Source organism: Cheilinus undulatus, linkage group 13, assembly GCF_018320785.1.
Source record: "Cheilinus undulatus linkage group 13, ASM1832078v1, whole genome shotgun sequence".
NCBI lineage: Eukaryota > Metazoa > Chordata > Actinopteri > Labriformes > Labridae > Cheilinus > Cheilinus undulatus.
This window is the reverse complement of record NC_054877.1, coordinates 24,029,563-24,056,965: the sequence shown is the minus strand read 5'-3', so window position 1 is coordinate 24,056,965 and position 27,403 is coordinate 24,029,563. Positions and strand designations below refer to the sequence as shown.

At 39.0% G+C, this 27,403-nt stretch overlaps 1 protein-coding gene across 2 annotated transcripts in view; it reads right to left on the bottom strand.

The window, feature by feature from the left end:
* agap3 (ArfGAP with GTPase domain, ankyrin repeat and PH domain 3) overlaps positions 1-27,403 on the bottom strand; it is a 172,599-nt gene that overhangs the window by 27,850 nt on the left and 117,346 nt on the right. For both annotated transcript variants that reach the window (XM_041802299.1, XM_041802298.1), the window contains exons 11-13: positions 24,912-25,083; positions 16,478-16,627; positions 10,064-10,219 (exon numbers count right to left, since the gene is read on the bottom strand). In XM_041802299.1, the coding sequence (XP_041658233.1) occupies positions 10,064-10,219; positions 16,478-16,627; positions 24,912-25,083 (478 nt within the window). The remainder of the gene's footprint in view (positions 1-10,063; positions 10,220-16,477; positions 16,628-24,911; positions 25,084-27,403) is intronic.

Here is a 27,403-nt window from a genome sequence, read left to right as displayed (position 1 = left end):
AAGAAAAAACGGGGAAGAAAAACAGAAAAGATGGATTTATTGGACAACATGCAGCAGAAATCAATATTTCTTTCCCAATATAACTTCAGGTACAATAAGTAATGCATTTGATAATATGTGGTTCCTAGTCTCGAAAGCTGTTCTACTTGTGTTTTCATCTTTTTAAAAAACCTGAACAAAGCTAATTATTCTGTTGGCTGCCCAGGCAATAAATTGGAGGCATTAAAACACTTTCATTATGGAGATTAAAAAAGCAACGGATGGCTGCTTTCTTAAACTGATGAGCATACAAGGGAAAACAAATCTAATTCTCCATGCATAGTAGTGCACACAGGAGACGTACTGTAGCCACTAAAGAGGCAGAGAGAGGGCTGTGTGCTGCAGGAACCTTTATGTGTTACCCAGGTATTGTCATCACATGCAGCCAAAGTGCCTTCACATTACTTTTTAATGCCAACAACAGTGTGGCAATCTAGGTCTGTGAGCCACAGTAATTCTGCTCCATGTAAGCATGATGCTTGGGGTCAAAGTGGTCTCTTCAGGGATAGTAAATCTGAACAGGAACAATGTGTCAAAGGTGCTGCTGCTACCTAACAGGCACCTGCCATGATGAGCTTGTAAAAGGGCCATTAGTGTGTCTGTTATTACTCAATGGCTGCAGCCTGTGCACAGCAGAGCAGAGGAGCGATCACCTTGTCACATTAACATGAGCATTAACCTCCTGACCAAATCTATCTGCGAGCCCACAATCAACTAGTACAAGTACACGCCAATTAGAAATAAATTAACACAGCTCTGCCGGTGGGCGGACAGAGAAGAACACAATTTAAAGCTAACGTAGGAGAGAAGTGTGAGGAATGAGCTAAATATGATTTTCCTTAATTAACATGGTATAATAAAAAGGAAATTAGAGCATAATGGCCAAACTGGTACCAAGAGGAAGAAACAGACAGAGATACAAATCTTTGTCAGGCATTTACATGGATCATACACGTCTTTGGATCAGCTCAGTTAAAATGTTATTTATCAGATGTATGATAGTTTTCACCAGCAAAAAAGTACAATGATAGGTTAATGATAAAAAAAAATAAAGAAAGCAGGTTTATGTATTGTTTGGTCAAAATATTGAATTTCATACAATTTGAAAATACATCTTGTTACATTATATCAAGAGTAAAAACAAGGCATGAGTAATATAAAACTGGAAAAATATTGCTTGATTCTCAAATCAAAATAAGGGTCTAATATAAAGAAAAATAAGGAACAGTTTGTTTGTTGCCCTGGCAGCTATTTTTACTCATTATAAGCAACTTATCCCTTCTTACTCTTAGATATTTTTACTGGATTTGTCAGGTGAATTTGGCTTAAATTAAGTGAAATAAGATATTCTGAATAGAAATTACACAAACACACTTGCTAAGATGTGATTGTTTTTTTGCAGTGCATTCCTTCTTCCCCCGTCCTGATCTCTTCATCGCACAGAAAACACTGCACCTTTAATTTCAAAAGACAGATATAGTTACAAGTTTTTACATTTTACAACATAATTTGATAAGCTTTAATCACACTAATCATCCCAAAGATGGACACCAATGGTGTCTAACCTTTTGTCTTTTACTGGCTAAAATAAGACATTCCATGTAGGTTTTATGGTTTTTGAATTAGAAAAACGATCAAGCCCTACTTCTTTTTAGGATCTATTTTGTGGCTTTAATGCTTTTATTAGAGAGAAAAGACAGTGGATAGAGTCAGAGACAGGGATGAAAGAGTGGGGAATGACATGCAGTGAAAAAGCCATTATCCACTAGGCCATCTGTGCCCCATCAAGTCCTACTTTTGAGTTATCTTTTAAAGTCTCAATCTTATTTACATGACTAAATTAAAAATACAAAGAAACAGATAACGTAATTCCTCAAAAAAAGAAGATTTAGCAAAAAAAAAAAAAAAAAAAAAAGTAAATTTGTGGGGCAGCCCTTTAATACTATCTCAACCTTCTTAAGTACCCTCAAGTTTGTCTCCTGACTTTAATGCTACACTACGAATTTGGTGCTGATGCAATCTTGGCTTGATACAACAAAAAAAAACACTTTATGCATCAGTAAAAGCAATCCATATCTTTATTTGTAGTGTGATACTTAAGCAACATTTAGCTGGTAATATATCAACCAATTGACGTAGCTTTAAAAAGCTATACTTTCACCCACGTTAGATTTTTTTTTTTTTACATTGCTGTTTTCGTGTTATTACTAAGAGCAAATGATCCAAGAAATTTCACTTTCACTATATGACAAAATTATGACGTTTTCTAATTTCACTCTTTTCAAGAAGCGCACGTCATCCTAATATGTCTCAAAGGTGTTAGCTTGACCTAAAAAATCAAAGTGGAACATGACAGAGAAGAGGGTGACCTGAGGACAGTGATTCCTCTATTGCTGTGCGTGAGCAGCTGATGCACCGCTGAGGACCTGTGGACCAGATTAGCACCTCAGGGGTTTAATGCTGGTGCCCAGCTGTGCTGTCTGTACAACGAGCAGCATCTATTCTGTGTAAGCCTCTCATAGACCTCTGGAGAATTCTTTGACAAACCCTCAGAAGGGACTTACAGCAGCCTTCAGCCCTAAGGATTCCCTTTTTTATCCATTTGTGTGAACACTTGAAATGATGACGAGGTGCAGAGGTGAGCTATTGCTTTGGTGTGTAGGACGCGTTGTGTTTGTGTCGTATGCATGCATCAGGCAGTCACTTAAAGAAGTGCTCGCCGTTCCCGTGAATTAACGAGCAGTTGGGAAGAACAGGCCAAGGCGGTGCCATCTGTAAATGTCACAGGCACTGCTTGCTCATTTTACACATCATTAAAGCCAATATTCCTAACCTGTATCAGAGCAATCAGGAGCAGGCCATTACTGCGACAGGGGCCCCAGGGGAACCACGACCAAACTCAGAAAGAAGAGAGCAGGGAGGGAGAGAGATAGAGCGCACTCTTTATCTATCTGACACGCACATAGAAAAACACACGCTCCTGTACACACCTCTACGCACTTCCACATGCACACGCACGAACAAAACAGGGAGCACGACACACCTTCCAACAATAAACAAACACATGAAATCAGCGCCAATATGGCTACACTAATAGCTAGTGCATTTAACAACAGAGCAGAATGAAAACAGGGCCAATTATACATGTATCTGTGGGCAGTGTGTATGGAGCCCAAATGAGAATCTTGTTATTCCTTTCCCTGCGTACTGTGGCGCTCAGAAAGCTAAGCCATTACAACAGCAGAGGCTCCAGGGACAGCTTTCGGAAATGAGAGCGAGTTGGGGAGTGACAAAACAAAGTATTGAGATAAACACCCACCATTAGCACAGGCAGTTAAACCTCCATTTCCTAATCCTCAGCTGGACTCCAGAGGATGTTAACCCTTCGTTTACAAAGGTGCTGGACAAAAGGTTCTAGATTAAGTTGGACTGAGGGTGTACATAACCAGACAAGCTTTTTCATCAGCAGTCAGAGCAGGTTAACATGTTGTGAGAGCACAAAAACGCCACAGTTTCTAATTTCAAACTGTCTGAATATAAGTCAGTGATGTTATATTATGATTTGAAGCTGAAGAATTCAGTCTGACTAAGTCAAAGGTGATTAAGGGAATCAGGCTGCCAAAAAACTAGGAAAAAGAACAAAAAATAAAGGAAAACAATCCCTCTCTGTAAAGCTCCTTGGACAAACTTTCTGTTTGGGTTGACTTTGGCACCCCCTCTGGACAATGCGATATATCTTGGCTCAATGCTTCCCAAAGTGTGGGCACCAGAGGTGCTGTAAGTGGAGGTAATTTACAATAACTAAAATCATTGACATCTTAAAATAAAAATTAATTTGCATTTCAAATGGTCATAAAATACAGATAACATCTTACTATGTCAGACTAAAAGTAATAAAACACATGCAGAAGTTTCACTTATGTCACCTTTTATCATTTATGTATGATGTATACAACCAGTATCAAAGTTTAACTGGACTAACTGGTGATAAAACAAACAAAAAATGATTTTTAGAATTTATCAGTGTCTTTGAAAACATTTATGCTACTTGGAAAAGTTAGCTGGGCCACATGGTACATTTATAGAAATAAATATTACAATAAAAAAACTTAAACAGACTTTATAAATTAGATGCCACATTAAAAAATGGCAGTGGCTCACTAATTCTACTTTGTGACTCCACAAGCATTTTGCAAGTAATGTTAATGTCTCTAAAAGCAAAGCTCTCATCTGGTTATGAAAAAAAAAATATGATCAATAGAAAAGCATATTTTTGGCCTCATTAAGGTTGTATGAGGTTTCTTTTGGTGGGCCCCATGAAAATTACGGGTCTAAATTTGTACTGCAGCATACTGAAGTTTGGGGAAGGCTGTCTTAGCTTTTAGCTAATCTTGTCCTTTACATTTGCTAGTGTCTCTTAAAATACTTCATCCAGCTTTCTTTAAAATATATCATTCATTAAAAAACGTTGCCAGCAAATATGTAAATATATACCGTGCATCAATGTGTTTGTGTAAATGTATGAAGTAAAGATAGTTGCAAGTTTCGTGATCTGATTTATCCTATTGTGTCCGTTAAAAGCTGTCTGTGCATGTATTAAACATTTACGTTTGTCATACATGTATTTTAAGTCGAAGATGTTGTATTGGATTTAAATGGCTGCATTGCACCAGTGTCGCAAACACTACATATACATTGTAGTCAATGTTTTGTTGTCATTGAGCAAATTAGTGCCACTTTTTAAGTGAGCAAATTAGTTCTTTTTTACTCCCAGTGATGTCCTAAGTGCATATTACAGCAACTGTGACAATAAGGTAACAATTAATTTCCCAATCCTCCTCTAACTGCTATTACAATCCAGTAGAGGAGTCATTTAATCCACTTTAAATTATATAATTTAAAATGAGAAAAAAATTTTTTTTTTCATTCTCAAAAAACATTTGATTAAAATCTGTTATTAAATCTTTCATTATAGTAAGTGGATTACAGAGCAATTTAAGATAGATATTACATTTTGTGAAAAGTGATAATTAAAAATAGAGGGAATTGTTCACACTTCTTTGCAGTGCTCATTGGAGCACATTTGAGTTTATCATACCTTACAGAGTTGCAATCATGCTTAAAATGTGCAAAAATACAGGAAAGGTTTGACTTCATTTCTGTTCATTAAGTTGCTTAAGTAGAATCAAATTCAAGGAATCCTAAGTAAATGCTTGCCTCTTGTACTCATCCTGACTTCTGTGACCTTAGCACAAGTAAACACCTTCATCCATAAACCTGGAAGAATCAGGAAGGAGCCACTCATTGCTATTTCTCTCCATTCTTGGAACTTCCTGGGCTAAACCCCCAAAACAATGAGTGTTTGATACACTTTCTTTAAAAGAGAAATACATTAATGATGCCCCCTGACAGTCTGCATTAATCAGAGGGGGCTCCCCCTGAACACAACTCTTTATCGGCCATCGATTTTCCAGTGGGTTTATGGCGAGCGACACACCGAGAAAGCTCGTCGCCGGGCGGCTGCTGGGAAACACATTACGGGGCTGTCAGTTGTCTCGCCATGCATCCTGCATCATTCTTTAAGCACATGAGAAGTTCATTACACTGCACAGCTCTGACAGTGCATACCATATTAGAGACTGTGTCCATTGTGCATATTCTTGGTAGAAGTGTAGCTGTAGATAGAAGAAATCCATGCTGTATCCAAATATTGTTTTAAAATGATTAGAAATAACACAATCAATCAAAGTACCTGAATTTAGCTAAAGCCTTGCTGAAAGTTTGTTTTTTTCTTGCAATAACTCTGTTTAAAACAGTTCCTTATAAACAAATAATGAAGGTAAAGTAATAACTTATGTCCCAGATTTTCCTCTGCTCCAGCTACCGTTTAGAGTAAGTGCGTTGCTACCCTTTTTGTAAATGATGCTACAGCACAGTTTCCTACACATCTTACATTGACCAAAATGATTTCTCACCTTAAGACGCGCATGCTGTTTTGATTTATGATGCTTCACAACTACTAAAATTCAATTTCAGCCTGCATTGCACGCGTCTGATTGCCCCGTAAATGAGATAAACTGATACCAATTTATTCAAGGATCCCACCTCCCCTCTTTCCTTTCTTCTCCTCTCTTCTGCTCTTTCAACAGGAGACACTACTCACCTCCCAGACTTGGCTGAATCCAATATTTAAGCGGCGATACGTCTGTATTCCTGAGCATTCAGCAGAACAGACAAGGTGATGCTAATAGAAAAGCTCGCAGAGGGGCACAAGAGATATAGAAAACAATGTGCGTGTTTGATGACTTCAGAAACATTCAGAATCAGCCTCTTCTGGTCATGATTATCCTCAGATTTTCTCCTCATCAAGTCCAGGAGCAACCCGGTTTCAATTACTCAAGTGCAGGGTATTTATTGATGAGATCTGATGCAGTTTGATAATGCCAGCCATCACTCACTCTTAGCTTTAATGTGAGTGTGTTACTCTGCCAGGGAAGCCCCATTAAGAGCTAAGTAATGTCAAATAAAACTCAAATGATGGATTCAATACTTAAAAACTGTGCTGGGAGCTGCTGACTGCTTCTGTCCCTGAATGCCTTAGGTCAGACCTGAAAATGATCAGATCTGAGATTTACTTCTACCAGTATTTCAAAATGACCACACTATAATCCAGCAACACTGATCTCTAGCACTTATCTCTGAGATGGTGCTGATGTTCCCTCTGAACAATGTGGTCAACAGACCCATTCAAACTTTAAGGAGAAGCTGTCAGAGACCATGATAAAAAAGTATAATGATTATTAATGCTTAGCCCCATTTAGGAGGCGTCAATGCCATTGTTGTTGTTATCCAGCGTATCAATCTTGTTGATTGATCATCCCGCTCTTGTGACATCAGTTTTATGGCCTCTGAAATGCGTCCCAGTGTTTTCACAATGCCATCCAATTAGGGTCCTCCATTCATCATTGGGCTGCAGAATCATTATTAATTGGGTGGAGAGCCGACTGCCACTCCCCTGCTGAGGAGGGCCACGGCTTCTGAAGATCAGGCCATTCAGATGATGGTGAAAGAAATGGGGGTGGGGGTCACAAAACTGCACACATTCATGTACTTCACAACATATAAGGAGGCTTTTTTATGGTCCTTTTTCATCAAGACTGAAAAAGCTACATGAGAACCGAACTTGGATATGAAGAGTTTCTCGGTGTATATTATTTATCACCTGTTTCTGTTAGGTTAATCTAATTTAGTATTGTTCAATCATTACACAGTGCCGTGAAAAAAGTATTTGCCCCCTTTTTGATTCCTGATGTTTTTCATATTTATCACACTTAAATGTTTCAGATCATCAAACCAATTTCAATGTCTCACAAAGAAAACCCAAGTAAATACAAAATGCAGTTTCTAAATGATGATTTTATTTATTGAGGGAAAAAAAAATCCAAACCCATATGGTCCTGTGTGAAAAAGTAATTGCCCCCCCCCCTTGTTAAATCATGAGTCAACTGTGATTAACCACAGTTTTTGGAAAGTTGAGTTCAATTTCACTGGCCACACCCAGGGCTGATCACCACCAGATTTGTTGAATCAAGAAATCACTTAAATAAAAGCTGTCAGACAAAGTGAAGTAGGCTACAAGATTTCAAAAAGAAAGGCATCATGCCACGATCCAAAGAAATTCAAGAACAAATGAGAAACAAAGTGATTGACATCTATCAGTCTGGAAAAGGTTACAAAGCCAGTTCCAAGACTTCGGGACTCCATCGAACCACGGTCAGAGTCATTATCCACAAATGGAGAAAACTGGGAACGATGGTGAACCTTCCTGAAGAGGTCAGCCAACAAAAATTACTCCAAGAGTGAAACAAGGACTCATCCAGGAGGTCACAAAAAAACCACATCCAAAGACCTGCAGGTCTCACTGGCCTCAGTTAAGGTTAGAGTTTATGACTCAACCATAAGAAAGACACTGGGCAAAAATGGCATCCATGGGAGAGTTCCAAGGCCAAAACCACTGCTGACAAAAAAGAACACAAAGGCTCGTCTCACATTTGCCAAGAAACATCTTGATGATTCCCAAGACATTTGGAGAAATATTCTGTAGACTGACAAGACAAAAGTTGAACTTCTTGGAAGGTGTGCGGTCTGTTACATCTAGAGTAAAAACAACACAGCATTTGATATAAAGAACATCATGCCAACAGTCAAACATGGTGGTGGCAGTGTGATGGTCTGGGGCTGCTTTGCTGCTTTGTCAGGCCATCAGTTTGTGCCCTCAAACTCAAGCGCTCTTAGGTCATGCAGCAGGACAACGACCTGAAACATACCTGCAAGTCCACCTCTGAATGGCTCAAAAACACAAAATTAATGTTTTGGAGAGGCAAAGTCAAAGTCCAGACTTAAATCCAATTGAGATAATGTGGTGTGACCTGAAATGGGCAGTTCATGCTTGAAAACCCTCCAATATGGCTGAGTTAAAATAATTCTGTGTAGAAGAGTGGGCCAAATTCCTCTGCAGTGATGGGAAAGACTCATCACCAGATATCACAAAAGCTTGATTTCAGTTATTGCCGCCAAGGGTGGCGCAACCATTTATTAAGTTCAGGGGCAATTACTTTTTCATGTAGGGCCAGATGGGTTTGAATGTTTTTGTTGATAAATAACATCATCCTTTAGAAACTGCATTTTGTACTTGCTTGGGTTGTCTTTGTGAGGTATTAAAATTTGTTTGATGATCTAAAACACTTAAATGTGATAAATATGAAAAAAAATCAGGAATCTGAAAGAGGGCAAATACTTTTTCACGGCCCTGCACATCCTTCTGTCACAAAATCTCCACTTTCTTCCTGTTGGATGCAAATGTATCATTAACCACCTTCTTTCATCTTGCAAAATTTGGCAAAATGATTAAGTTTTCTATTTACTGCAAATTTAACAATGAAAGTTACTCATACAACCTGGAGGTCATACAACCCTTGCTTACAAACAGCAAAAAGCGGTAACTGTTGTTAAAACAACCAATATTGTTCATAACCATAGGTTTCATCAAACTTACAGATAAATTAACTTAAATATTAGCACCACAAGGGAATAAATAAAAATTACACATTATTAAGCCCTTTACCATCTAAATTAAATAATAATAATAATATTAAAATTTGCAAAAAGGGAGGCTGTAAACATAAATTCATATTTAACATATTTCCATCTACTACTGTCTCTGCATATTAGTCCTAATTTCATTAATACAAACAACAACTCATCAGTCTTGCCATTAAAACCACTACCTGTCAAACTTAAAAAAAAAAAAAAAAACGCTGTAGAAAGGTTGGTAGATGTATTGCATTTCAGTTCCCTATTTGAAGTCTGTTAGAGTGTTCAAAATTAATATTTTGTTTAGCTGATGCTATTTTTATCCCCTTCAAGAGAGCATGTATGTTCAAATGTTTGTATGTTCAAATTCCCTCAAGAGATAGTAAAAAAATTCACAACTTTTGGTCGATGACTATTTTGCAAATTAAGCAAGCCACAGACTACACAACAATTATGCTGATGGTTGCGCCGAATCCGTCCTTCCAACCAAAGTCAACAAAGGCCAGATTATCGGATGGTTCTGAAGATTATCTTTCCAGATTATCCTGTGGTGTTGTGGTTATCTAACAGCTAACCACATTAGCAGTTTAGATAGAAAGATAGAAACCTTTATTGCCATTGCATAAATACAACTAAATTGTTCACTCTGTTTCACTCTAAAATCAAATCTTAACACACAAGATTGGTGTTTTAGGAGAAGAGACCAAGCTGAGACTCTGGTCATTAGTGGACAGAATCTGTTAACGTGTGGTGTGCTGTGTTGGTCTGTTTTGTCACCATGTGTGGAATCTCTCACATTAAAAAAAAAAGATAAGATTTTAAAAAACTATGTGTGTGGAAAGCTTTAGGCACCTTAACCCAATGGACATTAAGCGTGTTTACTCAAAGGTTTTAGTTATTCCTAAACCATAAAGGCTTGACATTGTAGTACCTTCATTGCCTGCAGACAAGCCATCTGGTTTGGTGATGCCTGTACTCTTTTTCCGTCTGTGTTTCTTGCGGTTGGCATGTGGTGAAGGAGGTGGCTCAAGTTTTGGACTTGTGGCGCTGCCCACACTGGAATTCGCAGGATCACTCATTCCATTCGCTGGAAAACAAACAGACAAGGAAAACAATTAAAACTTTTCAGGTCATATAAATACAGTATACAGTACATAGATACTGAAGTTTATGTCAGTTTTTGTGGGGTAACTACTCATGTGATTAGTACGGAATACAGGCAGAATTGTTTTATTTTTCCAATTGTACAGCCATAAAAAAAGGAAAATAAGGGAAACATTGACATAATAAAAATCTTTTTAAAATTGATTTAGCACTTACAACATAATGTCGGATTTTATCTTGCTTTATTTGACTTTTCATAGGTCAGCTACCAATTAAGTAAAGTCCTGTCAGTGAAGATGTGTCCAGTCTAAAGACTGAAATAAATTTTACATCAAAAACACAAAAAATCTTTGCTACATGTGTTGAGTTGAACTGAGACAGATTTAGAAGACTCACAATCCTATCAAACCAAATGATTCATAGAGAACTTACAATGAGCAATTAATGATAAATGATTTATTGGTCTTTATTGAAAGAGTCATGTATAGAAGAGGTAGTGTTGTTGTTAAACGTGTCTATCAGAGTTGGAAATGGCTTTGAGTGCTCCAAAAGTAACTGCATGGCTCCAGCTTTAGATAGAGTGAAGGACAGGTATGAGGCTATCAGTGAACAAATGGATACCTACGTTAGCCCGCGGCAGAGCTCTCTATATGACTGTCTGAGAGTGACAGGGGGCTAAGAGCCGGCTTTGTTTCTTGTAAGTGATTTTATAAATGTGATATTAACCTGTGCTACCGTTGGGCAAAGGGATGGGAGGGATGGGACGATAGGAGGGGGATGTCAGCTTGCCATCTTTCTGATTTCCTGACATTTGACATCACTTTCCCTTCTTTCCCCCTCTGGATGCCATTATGAATCTGGGAGCGGGGGCCAGGGGCCTGGGGGAAGCAGGGGAGGGAGGGCCGGTAGATGGGCCCCATATTGCTCTCCTCTTACCACCCTGTGTGGTGCTGGCAGCCTCCTCCATTGTCTCCCATCAAAAGCTCATTGTAGTGTGGCAAACTCCATTCATTTCCCCGTGCACCGTCCCAGCCCCAGGGGTGGAGTGCAGGAGGACAAGGGGCTCAGGGATTATTGCTGTTGTCGTTGCCAGTTGCACATGCTATAATGTGCGGCACTGTGCCATTAGCCAGTGTACAACATTAGGCCTAATTCGGTCATTACCTTTAGGGAGATGGGGCTGTCTTGGAGGAGTAAGATGGGCTCAGCAGGGGACTGAAGATGCTTATGTGGGGGGAGAGAGGCAGCAGAGGGCCCCGGGATGCATGTTTAAGTGTGGACAAAATATAGAAGACATTACCTGAGACACACAGTGTTGTGTTTGTACTCAACTAAGTGATTTATCTTAATGAGAGGGGAAGTGTAAAATGAAGAATGCCATAATAGAAAATAATTAAAACTACTTATCGTTAAACTGTAGGTGGATAAATGACTATAAAGGGACTAGATGATAAACACTAGAAGGATTTTATCATAAACAGTAAAGTGTTACTTGGAAAATAATAATAGAAATTAATAAACATAACACTGGTGCTTTCGGCCAACATGCATTAAGCTCTCTGGTGTTTTGAATGGCAGCACGCAGCCACACATGTAGCAGCTCCTAGTCAAGGCGTCTGTTTCAATTTCCCTGCTCTCTTACAACAGCCCCCCTGAGACGAGTCATTAGCTGGCTCAGACAGCTGGGGGCACAGGGGTCCTCCCTGTGCCCCCCCACAACCCCCACCCTCTGCTTCCTCCTCCCTCTTCATCCTAGCGTCTGTCCCGCCAGCACGGCTCCGTATGGCGGGTGGAAGACTCGAGCTCCAACCTGCCTCCGATGTGACAGCCAGCATTTGTTTAATGTCGCTTGAGGTTAAAGGGGAGGGCTGCCCCTCGGGGCCCCAACCGTGTCATAAACACCTCTAATTATCAATTTCTGCCCCTAATGTTGTGGAAAATGACCCTGGCTCTGCTCATCCTGCATCTGAAACATATACCAGTAGATACACCTCCTTTACTTTGCACAGGTTAGGCTTTAAAAATTCTCTAACGTGAAGGTATGGCTGCAGGGAACGAATGAGATGACACTATGCACAACTGAGAAATAATACAACAGTGCCTGAACACTATTGGTTTTATACAACTTAGAATTTCTTGCCTTTAAGTGGTTCTTAGTGCTGAACTGTGCAAGATTATATTTCTTGGATAGAGAATAATGAAGTCAGAATTGGTCTGATTCTGAGTTCACTGTGGTTATTAGTGAGCTGTTAGTGTGTATGAGGGCCATCAGGACCAGGCTGGATAATGAAGCACACCAGGGATCAGAAGTCTCTTTCCCACTCAGCCACCATCACCTGGGCTGCAGAATAGGTATCAACCTAACCAGTGATTACTGGGTATTACACTCCCACCACGGGGATGACAGTTTAAACATGCTTCAGGATGAAGACTATGGGTGAGACAAAGAGGGGGCTGCTAACAGCTTCCTGCTTTTACCAATGTCACACTGAGAATGAATGAGAATGAAAAGGGTGAGAGAGAAAGGGAGAGAGAGAGGCAGAGGGGGGTGATGAAGAGAAGGGGAGTCATTTCATTGTTATTCAAGAGGCTCCGGGTGAGGAGCACTATGATTCCGCCAGGCCCCTTGACATGGCAGCCCTGCCTGTCCTCAATCAAAGCCAACGGCTGCAATTAATGGCAAAAATTAGAAACAATCACCGCCTCCCCCTTATTATCCTCAATTAGAGCGTACTAATCAAGGCCTGATCGCGCTCTGCTGCTCTCTCCAAACTAAATGTCAAACTTCATTACGGCCTGGCGTAGAAATCAAACGCCCCACATGCTATCACCCTCACATTGGGAGGCCAAGGTATAAAACACAGTGCCACAGGAAAAGGCTATCTGTGCATTAATACACGCATCCTGATATGCAAACTTTGAAGAGAAAAAAACTTCACATAACAGAAAGGAGTGGCAGTGTAACTACGAGTTCAGACTGTAAAGAAACAAGATTATAATACAGTTTCTTTATAGCAGGCTATGATGGGTTAAATAATTAAGTGCTTATAAGTGCAGAGAAAAACATATGTAATAATCTTAAGAATTAAAACTCATCATGTTATAAATTTGAATGTTGCTGCTGCCACAGTCATTTCATTTAGTAGTCACTTTCAGTTGCTTTATGGTCTCTTGTAGGGATGCACAATATTGCCATACATTGATATTGACGGATAATAGCTTTGAAGTTAAATACTGGTATTGGCTGAGATAAACATTTCTGACTTGGCCTCTCTCTGCACTGGAGCCACTTGGTGTTCTTCACAAATCGGGCAAATAGTGTTGGTTCAGTTAGGCCACGGAGTCAAGCGCTGCCATAATTGAGATCAGCTGATCTCATGCAAGCCCTCATTGACTGACAGCCAGCTGTTGGCTTCTAAGCATGTTATTGGCTAATTGCTCCCATGCAGCCTTATTTAAACTGCTCTTGCCTGGCTATGCTCCGCCACTCTCTCTGCAAACTACTCTTGTAACACTCCTCCACCCCAGCTCCTCCTTTATTCTGTTTTTGACTTAATCAATGTCATTCTGTTGTCACTGATACCTGCTCTGCTCTGGGTTTTGATGATACTCTCACTGCCTCAGGCTGTCCTTATCTGCATAGGAAGAGCAGGAATGTGAGCTGTTCCTGCTTTATGCTTTCCACAAAAGCTGGTGGAAGGGTAGGGGGGTCCCAGAACAGCCACACCACCAAACAGCAAAAGTGGTTATAAATAACTGCTAATAAAGAAATATTTATAGCTGCAAATCAGGTGTGTTTCTTGACAAAGTGGCCCTGACTGAATTAAAAAAAGGTGTGTACATATTGGTACAGGCATAAGCTAAAATGAGCTCGGAAACATCAGCATATCAGATATCAGCAAATATCCAATATTGTGCATTTTATTTTATGCTTCAAAAAGAATGTCATAAAGACCATAAAAAAGGCCCACTTTGGTTTTCTTAAGCCTGATGTAATTATTTCTAAGTGCTTGTTTTTTCAGGTGAAAACTTAAAGGCAACAAAAAATAATTAATCAGTATTTTAGCCTTATATTTGAGAACAATGACCTGAGACATATCAGTCTTCTCTTAAAACAGGTTTAATGCCGATTATATTAATAAATCAACTGGTAACATTGACATAAAGTACTCTTTAGTCTTTAGGAATGTGACATTACTCACACTCTTACTAAGTTTTTGTCATCAGTGAGCCTGTCACATTGCTCAGACATCTGTTTGATCCACTTGCTTTTAATTCAGGTTCAGAGATTGAGGTGTGTACCAAGGAGAGTGCGATCTAAACAAGCACCCAATGCATTAAGAATGGGTGTCTTTATGAATGCAAGCAATAGAAAAATTGGACCGGGATTTAATCAAAAATCTGCACTCAATATTCAAGAGACGTTACTGCTCCTGCTTCTGCCTTTGCTCAATAGGTTTACAAATGAGGACATTCTTTAAATAATATGGAAATGGTTACCTGGCTAAGATGCATTCATTCACCACTGAATCATCAATCTGCTGTTTTTGCATCTCAGAATCACATTTTATGATAACCTGCAACCTTCACCAAGGATAATGGAGTGATTGGGCTTGGTTCAAGTCAATTCAAATGGCAAAACAAGAGCACCCTTCACTGTGGAACACCCTCTATTGATTATTGAAGGCACATTAGGATGGAAGATGTGAGCGTTGCATTTAAATCAGGTTGATGTTTTTGGATAGTGGAGTCACACTATACACTACACACATATTCTTATCTGACAGCTAAGTTTTTTAAATTTTAAAGAGATATCACAGCAAGGTGTTCAGAGAAGATTTTATGCCACAAAAAGACTTAAACTGTCTGCACTGACTTTGCACTGGTTACAGAGAAACTCCTTCCGAAAGGCATGCAACTTATCATTTGATGCAATGTTTCGACCATTATTTTCACCTCATTTGCCTCACTGAAGCTCATTTGTGGTTACCTTAAGAGTAGCATGAAAATAATTGAAGAAAATAGAATAATGGAGCAAATTGTGGATCTGATTTAGTTGAAGACTGGATGCTGGTTAATGAGCTATGTTTAAATGGAGGGCTTTTCAGTTTACCAAACATGAAAATGGCAACTTCTAGGCCTTATTTTCAAAATAAAGCATTTAGGAATCCATATTAGTTCTCTGTAGACCAGCCTTCCTATGCAGATTCACAAACATCCAGTATGAAGCCTTTTTTATCCTACATACACATTTTCATACAGATGCAAATACAATTCGCAGAAAAAAAACACATACAAACACAAAAAAGAAAATCAGCAAGAACACACACACACACATACACAACAAAGACTAGCGCTCATTTATTTGAGGACCCCACGAATCTAAGTAATTCTGCTTTGGGCATGCTGCTGATGGGAGATGGGGGTAGGGGGTGATGGAAGTGCCTGCGTCCAGGCAGAATTGATCGTTTGGCAGCTCCAAATGAGAGACAGGCTTGTCTGCGGAACCACGAGGGCCGTGCAGTTGGACTCCAGCAGCGCTCGTAAAGTGCGCTCTTTAAACTGCCGGGGCCCCTGGGAGCCCATGGGGAGGGGGGGAGCCGCCGCCGCGCTAATGAGAACTACCAGAGTGCAAACATGCATGGAAATGACTGTTATTCTGTTGATGTGCATTTAAGTGCTTTTTTACTGCCAACCACAAAGAGAGGGAAATAACTGGTGATGAATGGTACCCCCAAAAAGCATTCATTTTCCTCCTCGGAAGAAAAGAGAGGAAAACAGAGGAGGAGGAGGAGGAGGAGGAGGGATGGAAGGTAAAGACAGAATGAGGGGGGGCGGGGTGCGGGGGGTGACATGCATGGTGAATATATTATCTTACTTCAGTCAAGTACAGTGACAGGGTGCAATGTGACACAGAAGCAGTGAGCTGGGATGCATGGATGGCAGAAAGTTAACATTCCTTGCTCTTCTTATGTAAAAGCGGTGCTGCTTCTATCAGAGAGTAGCAGCCAAAAAGGTCACAGCGATCACAACTCTGATCACCTAATTATGAAAATGAGGCTTCCTACACCTGTATGCACAAGTGGAGAAAAAACATCTCCATCACACGACACCTGTACGTCACCTTCTTTATTTTGTGTAAATTTACTCATGTCTTTTGGTGCTTCTATTTGATTTTCATTGGCTGTGCACTGGCAGAACTTTGATAAAGATTTAGTGGATATTAATGTAAAGGTCTTACGAGCTCCGCTGCTTGTACTGGTGTTGATGGCTTCATTCCACTGGTCAGCGCTGGACACAGAGAAGGAGCGTTGGTGCATGCCATCTTTACTGCTGCCAAACACCGACCCACCTGTCTGGAGGGATGTGCTGCTGTTGGAGTGAGGAGCACCTGGAAAACATGAGACATTGACAAGAAAATTAAACCTTTATCCCCATATTTTCTTAACTAAACATGATCTGGAAGGCCTGTTTGCTTTAAACCAAAATAATTCAGTGCAGAAGTGATAAAGTTGGTAATCGAGTTAACAGTTTTCATAGTTTCTGCAGAACTGCAATGCTGCTGCCACCTTATTTGTGCACATCCAACTATCAAACATCCTCCCTCACACAGTCACACACACAACACGACAACCCCTTTCCCTCCGCCTCTGCCTCTAATTAGCCCTTAATTAACAAGATACACTCTGAACGCTAATTATCTCGCCTCATCCCTCTGACTGCCACATCGATCTCCACTGGCGTCAGCAGGCGTTCTCTCCCTCACTTCCAATCAGGCGAGCCACGGACGCCTGGCACTCTTTACTAATTCATGGGTTAGGCTGCGCCATGTGGGGTCCTTCCCAACTGTTCGTGATCGGTCGCTACAACACATCCTAACTACTCTGAAAAACTCATGGATCCACTTCAAGGCAAGTGAAGAGAATCCATTTACCTGCTCAAGTTTTAAAATGCATCAAAGTGGAAATCTCTGTCTTAGAACTTGTTTACAAAATTGGATGACATGGTCTGAGAAAAATCAATTAACTTAATTTAAAATGACACATGGAATTTTTTGGAAAACATTTTTGGATGACTTAGAAGGAAAAAAATAGTTCAAAAATGTAATTTTCCATCAGAAAGTCAAAATAAACTTTATTTTTCCTCTGAAAGCTAACACAATGATGTCTTCACAGGCTTTATAATTGCTTAATTAAAACAACACATTTAAATGACAGAGATCATCTAATACTCAGAAGTTACATTTTCATAGGCTTTGTTTTTATTAACAAGCCTTATCTTTGACTTTCTAAACAATGCTTTCTCTTCTTCCAGGTATCACACATCAAGGCCTTTTATTCAATAATTACACAAGAATATCAGTTTCTGATTGAGGTGACAATAACAGAAAATATAGAGTGTGGGTCGTGTGTAAAGTAAACTAAGCGGCACGGGTGCTTGTTAGGATAATATGTCCTACTCATTATCTAGAGTAATAAGTGTATCAAATTCACATAATCATGTCTAATTAGTATCAGTAATTATCTTGTTGGGCCCAGGAATATTAATCTTCAGGTCCCAGAGGGGAGGGAGCAGAATCGCAGCAAGAATGGGAGAGAGAGCGAGGGAATCATGCTGAGGAGCACCGACTAAATTAGCATGCTGAAATCAGAGAAGAAGAGGAGGAGGAGGAGGAGGGGGAGGAGGGGGAGCCAGAAGAGAGGAAAAGGGATACTGAAAAGAAAATGTAAAACTTTTTGTTTTTCATGGAGTGATGTATAAATGATACTTAACTTAGAATCATGAATATATTGTTATTATCTGTATCTTCTACATTGAATTTAAAAAAAAGTTTCAGAGTGTATTTTCCTTTGAAAACAGATGGATAGCAAATCAATAGCAAATCTCGGGTGTAGCAATGCCCAAGTATCAAATATCCAAACTTTTTTAAGTAATTCCTGAATTTTTCCTTGAATTATCAGCTTCCCTCTATTCCAAAGTTTGACTCTTGAATGTCTTTAAAAGAAGTAAGGAAAAAACTGTTAGATAACTATACCACAACTTGGATTGATATTTAAAATTCAACAATCAGGTCTAATTGTCAAATTGGATGCTAATGATGAATGAATTATACATGGCTGTATCCATTAGTCCCCAGAGACCACTCCTGCATAAAGGGGAGGATAATGTAATTACAGTGGAGAGATAATCAGCTTGTGGCATTAAAAGAGCACTGTACCGGCAGCTCCAGCCAGGCCTGACTCTGGTGCGTTTAACTGCGTCAGCAGGGGCACTATGGTGGACTGACAATTGCCAAAAATAATATTTGATATAGAACAGGGCCTATTTTAGATTTCAAATACAGGCACATTGTATAGAACAAAGCTTTGGATTATTTAAAAAGTATGATGCATCTGGACCATTTACAGAACGATACAAACATGTTATGTAACAGTGTGTTCATAAAGGCTGCTTCAAAAGAAACATTATTTCAGAGATTTTATGACTTTGGCTGAATATATTCAAACTTCCTCCTTTTAAAATTTTTTTTATGAGCTTCTGGCCTAAATTCTGTTAGGCCAGTCGGAAACTAGTGACAGATAGAGGGATTGGGGAATTACATGCGGAAAAGAAGCCACAGTCTGGATTTGAACTGGGGCCACTGGCTTGGAAGACAACAGCCTCAACATATAGGGCAGGAGGACAAAACTACTGGGCTACCAGCACCCCTGAATATATCAAAACTTAATTTTGTGTTTAAAAATGAATGGGTGTAATTTTTTTTTTTTTAAAAAGTACACATCTCAATTTTCTATGACTTGGTTATGATTCATAATGACTGTATAGACTGTACAGACTGTTCTTTTTGTTGAATATCATCTATTTTTATGATTTAGATTTCTACATTAAATCCCTAACAGAATGAAATATAAAGTGTTTGCAAACTTTTGACCAGCTGTATATTGACATGTTAATGCATCAGTAATGATTAAATAATATTTGACTATTTCACTGCAGCAATTCTACAGCAAAAATAATAATCTATTTTTTTATATTGACAGCACATTACCATGATAACACAACCATACACTTCAGTACAACTTTGATGGAGATATTACACTTTGACTAGTGTGGTTTTACATTATGATATGGCAATACCGTTAGCAAAGACAGAAAGTTCACATTAAAAGATTCAAAGATTTTTTCTTCTGCACACATACTTCTAGAACAAAACATTCTATTTCTACTTAAATTAACAGAAACTTTCAAGTAAAAAGTACCATTATTGATATTTCTCCCTGACTGTGTACAGAGATAAAAAAAAAAGTCATATCATGTCTTCTGCAGGCTATCTGGGGCCCTGGTGTTAAGTAGAGGCGATGGATTAGCAGGGAGCAGCGCTGCCTTGCTTCTCATTTCTCTTTAGGCCGGGGCCGTCAGTGGGTTGATGAGCCGTGACAAGGCCTGACCCCTCTGTGGAGTTGTTGCCATTATGTACAAGTAGTGGGATAATGAAGCATTCATGGTAATGTGGGCTGGGCAGAACATCATCTGCGGCTGTGTGTGATCCACCATCATCATCCTGACCGACGCCCCGACAGACGTCCCTCTCCACCTCTGATACCGCTGCTGTCAGTGCTCGCACAAGTCACTCAGACTCTCATATTGAAAACGTGCATTACATATTTCACTTAGAAAAAACTGTATGGATTAAATCAACTTCTTATTACACTTTATGTAGGGAATTTCCTAAATGTTTTCTTCACTTCTTTAGTTCATGATCTCTGTTTTCAGACCATACGTAACGTCTTCTTTTATCTCAATTTAAACAATTAATAAGGTTTTGTCATATCAGGGGATAAGTAAATACATATCCATGCTGTTATGTTAAACTTTTATAGCTGATTCTATGAAATTGTTTGTTTAGTATAGTGCCAATTAAGTTTCATACTGGGAAAAAAAAAACTTTTTTTCTTACACATGAAATAGATCGACATCAAGGGTATGTTAACTCCATGGTTTACTCCACAGTTCAATGGGGCTTATGGAAAGAGGGTGAATTAGTATTAAGAATTGTGAGAAGGAAATGATAAAATTCTGACCGCTGTAAGTAGTTGAATATTTGTTCAAATCAAATTAACACAAATATAAGAATGCAACTGTATGATGAAAAGTGTAAAAAAGCTTTTTTAAAACATTTCTAATTAGAAATAGGTACTGTATATCCTTTATGGAGCACTAGGTTTCATTTCATACTATTAAGGATGTTACTCAGATGATAAAATTGGGAATATGACTATATAAAAGTATAACTGCATCAGTGTTTGAAACAGGATGGTTATACTGGTCAGAGAGTACTGACTCTACATCGCTTTGGATTAGAACTGAAGACAAATTGTCATACATTACGAGGAAGGAATGAGCTAAACACTTCCACTTCTTCCTCATGCATCTCTCTCCCCCACAGGATTGATTCAAAGTGACTGAGCCCATTAATACTTTGATACAATGTATCTGTCGCCAGTGACACGGCAGGATGCGTGTTAACACGGAGGATCATATTTAAAACGGTTCCGCTCAGCACCCAGCAAAGGAATTAAACCTGGCCGCTTGGCAAACTGGTAGGCGCATGCGTTCTCTCATTTACTCTCTGTCTCCTCAGACTCGGCTCTTCATCTTCCCGTCTCTCCCCTCATCCACTCCGCCCCCTCCTCCTCTCCGTCCCTATCCCTCTACTCCCAGTGATTATAAAGGTCTTTAGATCTAAGGAATGAATGAATTACCAAAGGCACAGACAAGGCTTGTGATTTGGACGCCGTGAATGAAAAATTACCCCTTTGTTCCCTTCATCAATTGCACGTCTAATGAAATCAAAATCCCGATCACATAATCAGAAGAGGGTCCTCCACCCAGAGAAAGACCTGATGTGATTTGTAACCTTTCTTTTCCTAAGTGGAGATTAAGGCAAATCTCTCTCACATTGTTCCCTGATGCACAAATGGATGGCAACTGCAAATCTTTGGGAATTTTTCAGTGAGGAGTCTTTTCCCAGCAAACAGATGGAAACGACATAATTAGGTAAAAAAAAAAAAAAAAAAAGAGTAAAAGAGAAAGCAAACCAGTTGATGCTTCAGATTTTTAAACCCAATCTGGCCTGATTTCTATGCCCCTTTGTCCTTCCCTCAACCTTACAATCAAGGTTAACAGTTTGGAGTTTAAAAACCTCTATGCAATGTCCTCTACTCTGTAAACTCCTACATCTTCCTGCTTTTGACTGATTAACCTGTTCAGCTGTGGCAGCACTTTGGCCAGGTTTAACAGTAACCTGCCTGGACAGTGCTAATGGTCCCCACTGACCCGTCTTTGGCTCTGAACCCGCTCTGAGCCAGTTAGCCTTAGCGGTGTGATGGAAACACTCTGCCCATTTCACAGGCCCGTCTTCCTCTGGGGATAGCTTTGCTAATTAGTATTAATTACTCTTAATCCCAGCCCCTAAATCCAATCACCCCTCTATAAGCCTGCCAGACTCTCTGCAGCCTCCGGTGGCACAGATCGCTGTAAGAGGAGCTCTATTTTTAAGCCTGAGAAACATGGGCTTGATAATCAGGACCAAAGTGTTTTTGTTGTTGTGACCCTCCTGCTACCACAGAGGATGACAAATAACTGGGTCAGTGTTACAGCGGCAAATACATAGCAAACCTTTTCAATTTATTGACAATTTATCGCTGTAATGGGTATAATATCTAAACAACATTATTTATTCCGTCTTTAGTAATTTAGAGAATTAATAGATTTTTCATAGATGCTCATTAAGTCAACATTGTGTGTACTATGAGGAGGCTAATTTGCATGAAAAAAACATACTGTAAGCAGATAATTAACCTGTTGGGGCTCACTTGTAAGATTAATCACAAATTGAGTACGTAGAAAATGAGTACAGTAATAAAAGACTCATTGAGTAACCATTACATATCATACATGTAATTTGTTTCATCTTATAGGGCTTAAATGAAATATGAGAAACCCCCCTACACTCTCCTGTCCGTCATTTCTAATTTTCAGACATAAGTGAATCTTATTATCATTACAATGTGGGGTTATCGTTCATGATCAGAAAAAAGTGGAGTTTTGCGCACAACAGGAAGAAGGGTTGACTAAAGGAGGGTTAAATAAGTTAGAAAACAAGTTTTGGCAGGGTATATCATTATTCATCTTCCCTCTTTGGTCATGCTCATTAAGTCATCATTGAATATACTATGAGGAGGCTAATTTGCATGAAAGAAACATACCATAAGTAGAAAATTAACCTGTCGGGACTCATTTGTAACATTATTCACAAACTGAGGACAAGTGTGACTTTCACTTTCACAGGGCTCCAGAAATATCTTATTTTAGATCATACTTCTACATGTGATTCAGAAAGGTGAAGAAACCAACCCTGTTATAGAAAAATAAAGTAAAAATAAACTCTTTTCAGCCCGGCTGACCACCTGGAGGCTTGTTTGTGTTACTATGTGGTTGTTTCTCACCATGTTTTTGAACATGACCTGTATATGTAATTAACATTTTCTACAGTGAAGTAGCAAACTGAACAAAGCTGTTCTCACTTTTTCCAGGAGGGTACTTTGTTTAAAACTTCTCCAAAGAGCACCTTCACATGCAACATATGCTTTGTTTGAACTTTTGAGCACCCCAGACTCTCTTTTTATCTGACACAAGCACTGGCATAGTGGTGCCTACAGAACTGGGTAAACTCTTAATTTCTGCCCCAAATGTTTTTCAGCAACCCATCCACCACAGAATAAATGGCCTTTGTTATAGACTGATCTTGCATGGATATTTAAACAGGGCTTTTGTATTTGGGCACTGACACCAAAATTATTTTGCTTGACTTGAGGTAGTAAGGATTATTCTGAAATTATGATGACGAAAGCAAGCTGACAGAATGCAGTGCCACCAGCTCCATTTGCAACAACCATCCAACCAATGAAGTCAACAAAAGGTCCCAGTCAATTAGAGACAAAGACAGGTAACTTCCTCCTCCATCCTATAATGTGTATCTGAAGGGATTTGGAAGTGGGAATACTGCATGAATCTCAAAAATAAGTGGTTATACTCTGTATACCTGTGTTTACCTTGCACTATCCCACTTTATATAAGTGACTTTAAATTAAACAGAGCCACGCCAATCTTATTCAAATGTGCATCTTAAATGTGTACAAAAACTTTTGTTTTTACATATTTTAACAACAAGTTTCAGTCCATTTTATATTGCAGTGAGCTTCATGAATCATTAGCAAATGTATTGCTCTTGCTTGAGTTTAAATATAATTGATCATATCAAAGTCGGAATCTCTTGCACTTTAGCCCCTCCACAGATAGTGCCAGCGCCCTCAGAAAATTACCTTGGACATTTAAAGGTTGATTCTGTTGAGTCTTTCTTACAAGGCAAATCTGAAGAAGAAACTGGAGTTTGACTCTGATGAAGACACATCAAACAATAGTCCTTTGCATTTTATCAATTTGCAGACTGATTTTAAGCTGCAAAACTTGGTTAACCTTAATGTTCTCAAATCCTTGATGAAAGGCCTTGAATCCATTTTTTCTTTGTGGAGCTGTTTTACTGACTATTAACATTTTCATTTTCATAATTAGGGGATTCACATTATTATCAGCATGATATCAATATTGGCACATACAGCTTAAACAGTCAAATGTCAATATTGGCAGACATTAAAGTTTCTGCCATTATTTACAGTCGATATATCAACCATACATATCAGCAGTATATCACACATATCAGAATTAATTATCAGCAAAATGCACCATTAGGTAAAGGTGTTTTTTTAGGTTAAAAGGGGGCTAACTGTAAGCCCTGTACATTTCTAATGAAGCGCCAAAACAACTCAAGAATGTTTACTTTTTACACTCCTTTCTCAGCCACGCTTGACTCAGACTCTTTGCACAGGAGACACTTCATGTTGTCGCAATAAGAAGGTGTCCATATATTTGTATTAGTATGAGGATGGGCTACAATGAGCTTGGAAGTAGCTTCATATCCAATATTGGTAAAAATTGAATATTGTGGGTGCGCAAGGTGAGGGTGAGTCAAGTGGTTAAGGCGCGCACCATGTACGCGGGCGGCCTGGGTTCAAGTCTGGCCTCTGGCACCATTTCCCGCATGTCTCTCCCCACTCTCTTCCCTGTTTCCGAGTCTATCTACTGTCCTCCTCTATCTAATAAAGACATAAAAAGGCCAAAAAATAACTCTTAAAAATAAAAAAATTGAATATTGTACATTTCTAATTATGTGTACTGTATGAGTGGATGAGAGTTGTTGATGTTGGTGTAGTTGCTATTCTTGGGCAGGTTTTTGTTTAAGAAGAGATGTCTTATCTGAATTGGACTAGCCTGACCTAAATAAAGATTAAATAAAGTAAAACAAAATATTCAAAATTGCAAAAAGTGACTTGTTTGCTCCAGTCTCTCTTTGGATCTACCTGTGTGTAGGAGTCTATTAAACCAAGCATATACATGTATGTATATTACAGTAGAAACAGTAAGTAAAAAAAGTACTTTTACAATTTGTTTTTAATATTACAATAATTTGTATTCTAAATTTAGAACTTGTCCTAAAAAGAGTTTACATTAATTTCTCAGGTCTGTTGTGATATACTAATGACAGGAGATCATACCTGTGTTTCCTATGCCCAGCTGCAAAGTGCTGCGGTCCTTGGTTAACCCATTAGTTTTGGGACTTGCTGTGGGGGCGACAGTGGCTACAGCTCTGGGAGGTCGCTTCCCAGGAATCTTGACTGTTGTCCTCAGGAGGTCAATCTCCTTCCCATGCACATTCTGCATGTAGTCCTATAGAAAATGCAAAAAGACAATTATAATAGCAGGGCTGTACGTTAACTTTTTTTGCCCATAGCGCTGGTGCAACAGAGGTTGACAATCTTGTAGCACAGAACAAAAACCTGTAGCACAATATATAAAATGTTTGTTACAGCTCTAAAACCAACATGTAACCAAAATATACGCTTAGTAAGTGAATGTGCTTAAAAAACACAACCAAAACAGCCTAAATTACAGAACTCATTAATGTCTACCAAAGCAAACAGCCAAGCACAGAGAAGAGAGACGCTGATGGTTCATCTCCACATTCAGACACAAAACAAGAGCAAACTGCTGGAAGCTGACTAACTTTACAGAAGTGTGGTGCTTGAAGATGATAAGAGCAGTATGATTTAGAAATCAGTCTCTGAGATCAGACAGAGGAGCAAATGAGCTCAGTTTGTGCTGCTATTTGCTGCTGGAATCCTTTTGTTTGTATTCATCTTTTTTTTTTTCTTTTGGCAGGACCAACAGATAGCTGAAGTCTTTTTCTGTGTTCATCCTTATTACTTAAACTTTAGTGTGTTCAAGAGACTGATGTTTCTTTGCTCATCCGTTTTGTTTGTGAAGCGTCTTTGAGTGTCCAAAAAGCGCTATATAAGTGTGATGTATTATTATTATTATTATTATTATTATCCTTAAACTGTGTTTCAAGGACTGAAGTGTTAGCTCTAAATTACATTATATATTGTATTGACATCAGCTAAATTTAATTTGTAAATATCCCCATATTGTATAAACCCCAATATTGTGCATTCATAGATAAACTAAGACATATAGTAAAGTTTTGTGTTCTTATGTGGGCCTTTTTTAATGGATTTCTTGCAGGCCAATTCAAAAGGACCAAAGGCCACAGTTGGCCCACAGCCCATAGTTTGGACACCCCTTATATATTTACTGATACTCAAAGTAACAGGAAAATATTCCTAACATTAGTAGGAATTAATTAAACATTGTTAGAGTTTGGTCCATTTTGTAGTATCACACTGGGATCTGATGTTAATAGAGCTAATTTAAATGAACAGATGCTCTTTTCTCTCTAACAGTGTAATCATAACATCAGTACTATTTGAGTTCAAAGGTAATTAAAAAAAAAAAACTATCTCTAAATCGCATCTTTACCCTAACAATAAACACAAAGTTTTTGCAGTGTGGGGCTTTATTGATCTTCTCCTCTGTGCTCCTCTCTGTTTCTCTCCCTCATCTCTCCCTCATACACTGCTGTCTGTCTGTCCATGTCATATCGGACCTGTATGCTAAATTCATATGCGTATTGTCTTGTTAACCAAACAGCAGCAGCTACGATATTAGTGGAGGAAAAAATGCATTGTTTTATACATGAATCTTTAATGAGAAGTTAGCGCAGACTAAGAGCTCTGTCCTCTCACTGACAGCCAACTCACTGCGATCGTCAGAGTATATTTGGAAAGGACGAGGCTAAGTAAGCTCAAATCTCAAATCAAAGTGGAGTGAAGTTTCTGGGGCAACAAGTCAAACCTAAAGTCTTATCTGCACATCTGGCATGCACACGCCTCTCTCACTTTGTCATGGCACCTGTGCGATGAGGAGTGAAAATCTCTTAGCACAGACCAATTTTCTCGTAGCATTTGGGACATATATGTCGCACTGTATAGCCCTGAATAGTACTGATTGGTCTTTAGTTCACTATGTTGAAGTACAGTTGAGGATGCAATTATTAGCCCCCCCATGAAAGTGTCAGTTTTCTCAAGTATTTCCCAAGTTCTGTTAAACAGAGTGAAGAGTTTTAAACACAGCTTTTAAAACATCCTAGTTTTATTTTAGATGCTCACATTATTTTACTTTGCAGACAGAAATTAAATTATTTCACTAAAACCAAAAACTACCGGGTTCAAAAATATTAGCCCCCTTAAGAACTGATCTTTTAGTTGAGCCATAGCAAAAACCACTGTTGGTCAATGATGTGCCTTAACTTTGCAATGCTCAAAGCTTGTAAAATCAAAGTAAAACCAAGGGTTATTTCCCAGTTTACACACAGTATTAAAGCCTCAGAAAGGGTTTGAGCTGTCAGTTGAGAGGGCACCATGCCTAAAACAAAAGAAGTCAGTTTAGACTTCAGAAAAAGAATTGTTGATGCTCACAAAGCAGAGGGATATGCAAAGTTATCACAGTGTTTTCAAGTGCCTGAACTGAACTGAACTGGAGTGGGAGGGATAATCAGAAATTCAATGAGAGCCACACAGCCCAGAACAAGCTTGGCAGAGGTAGGAAGAAAAAGAATTTCGAAGAGTGGAAAGAAAACTAGTGAGAGATG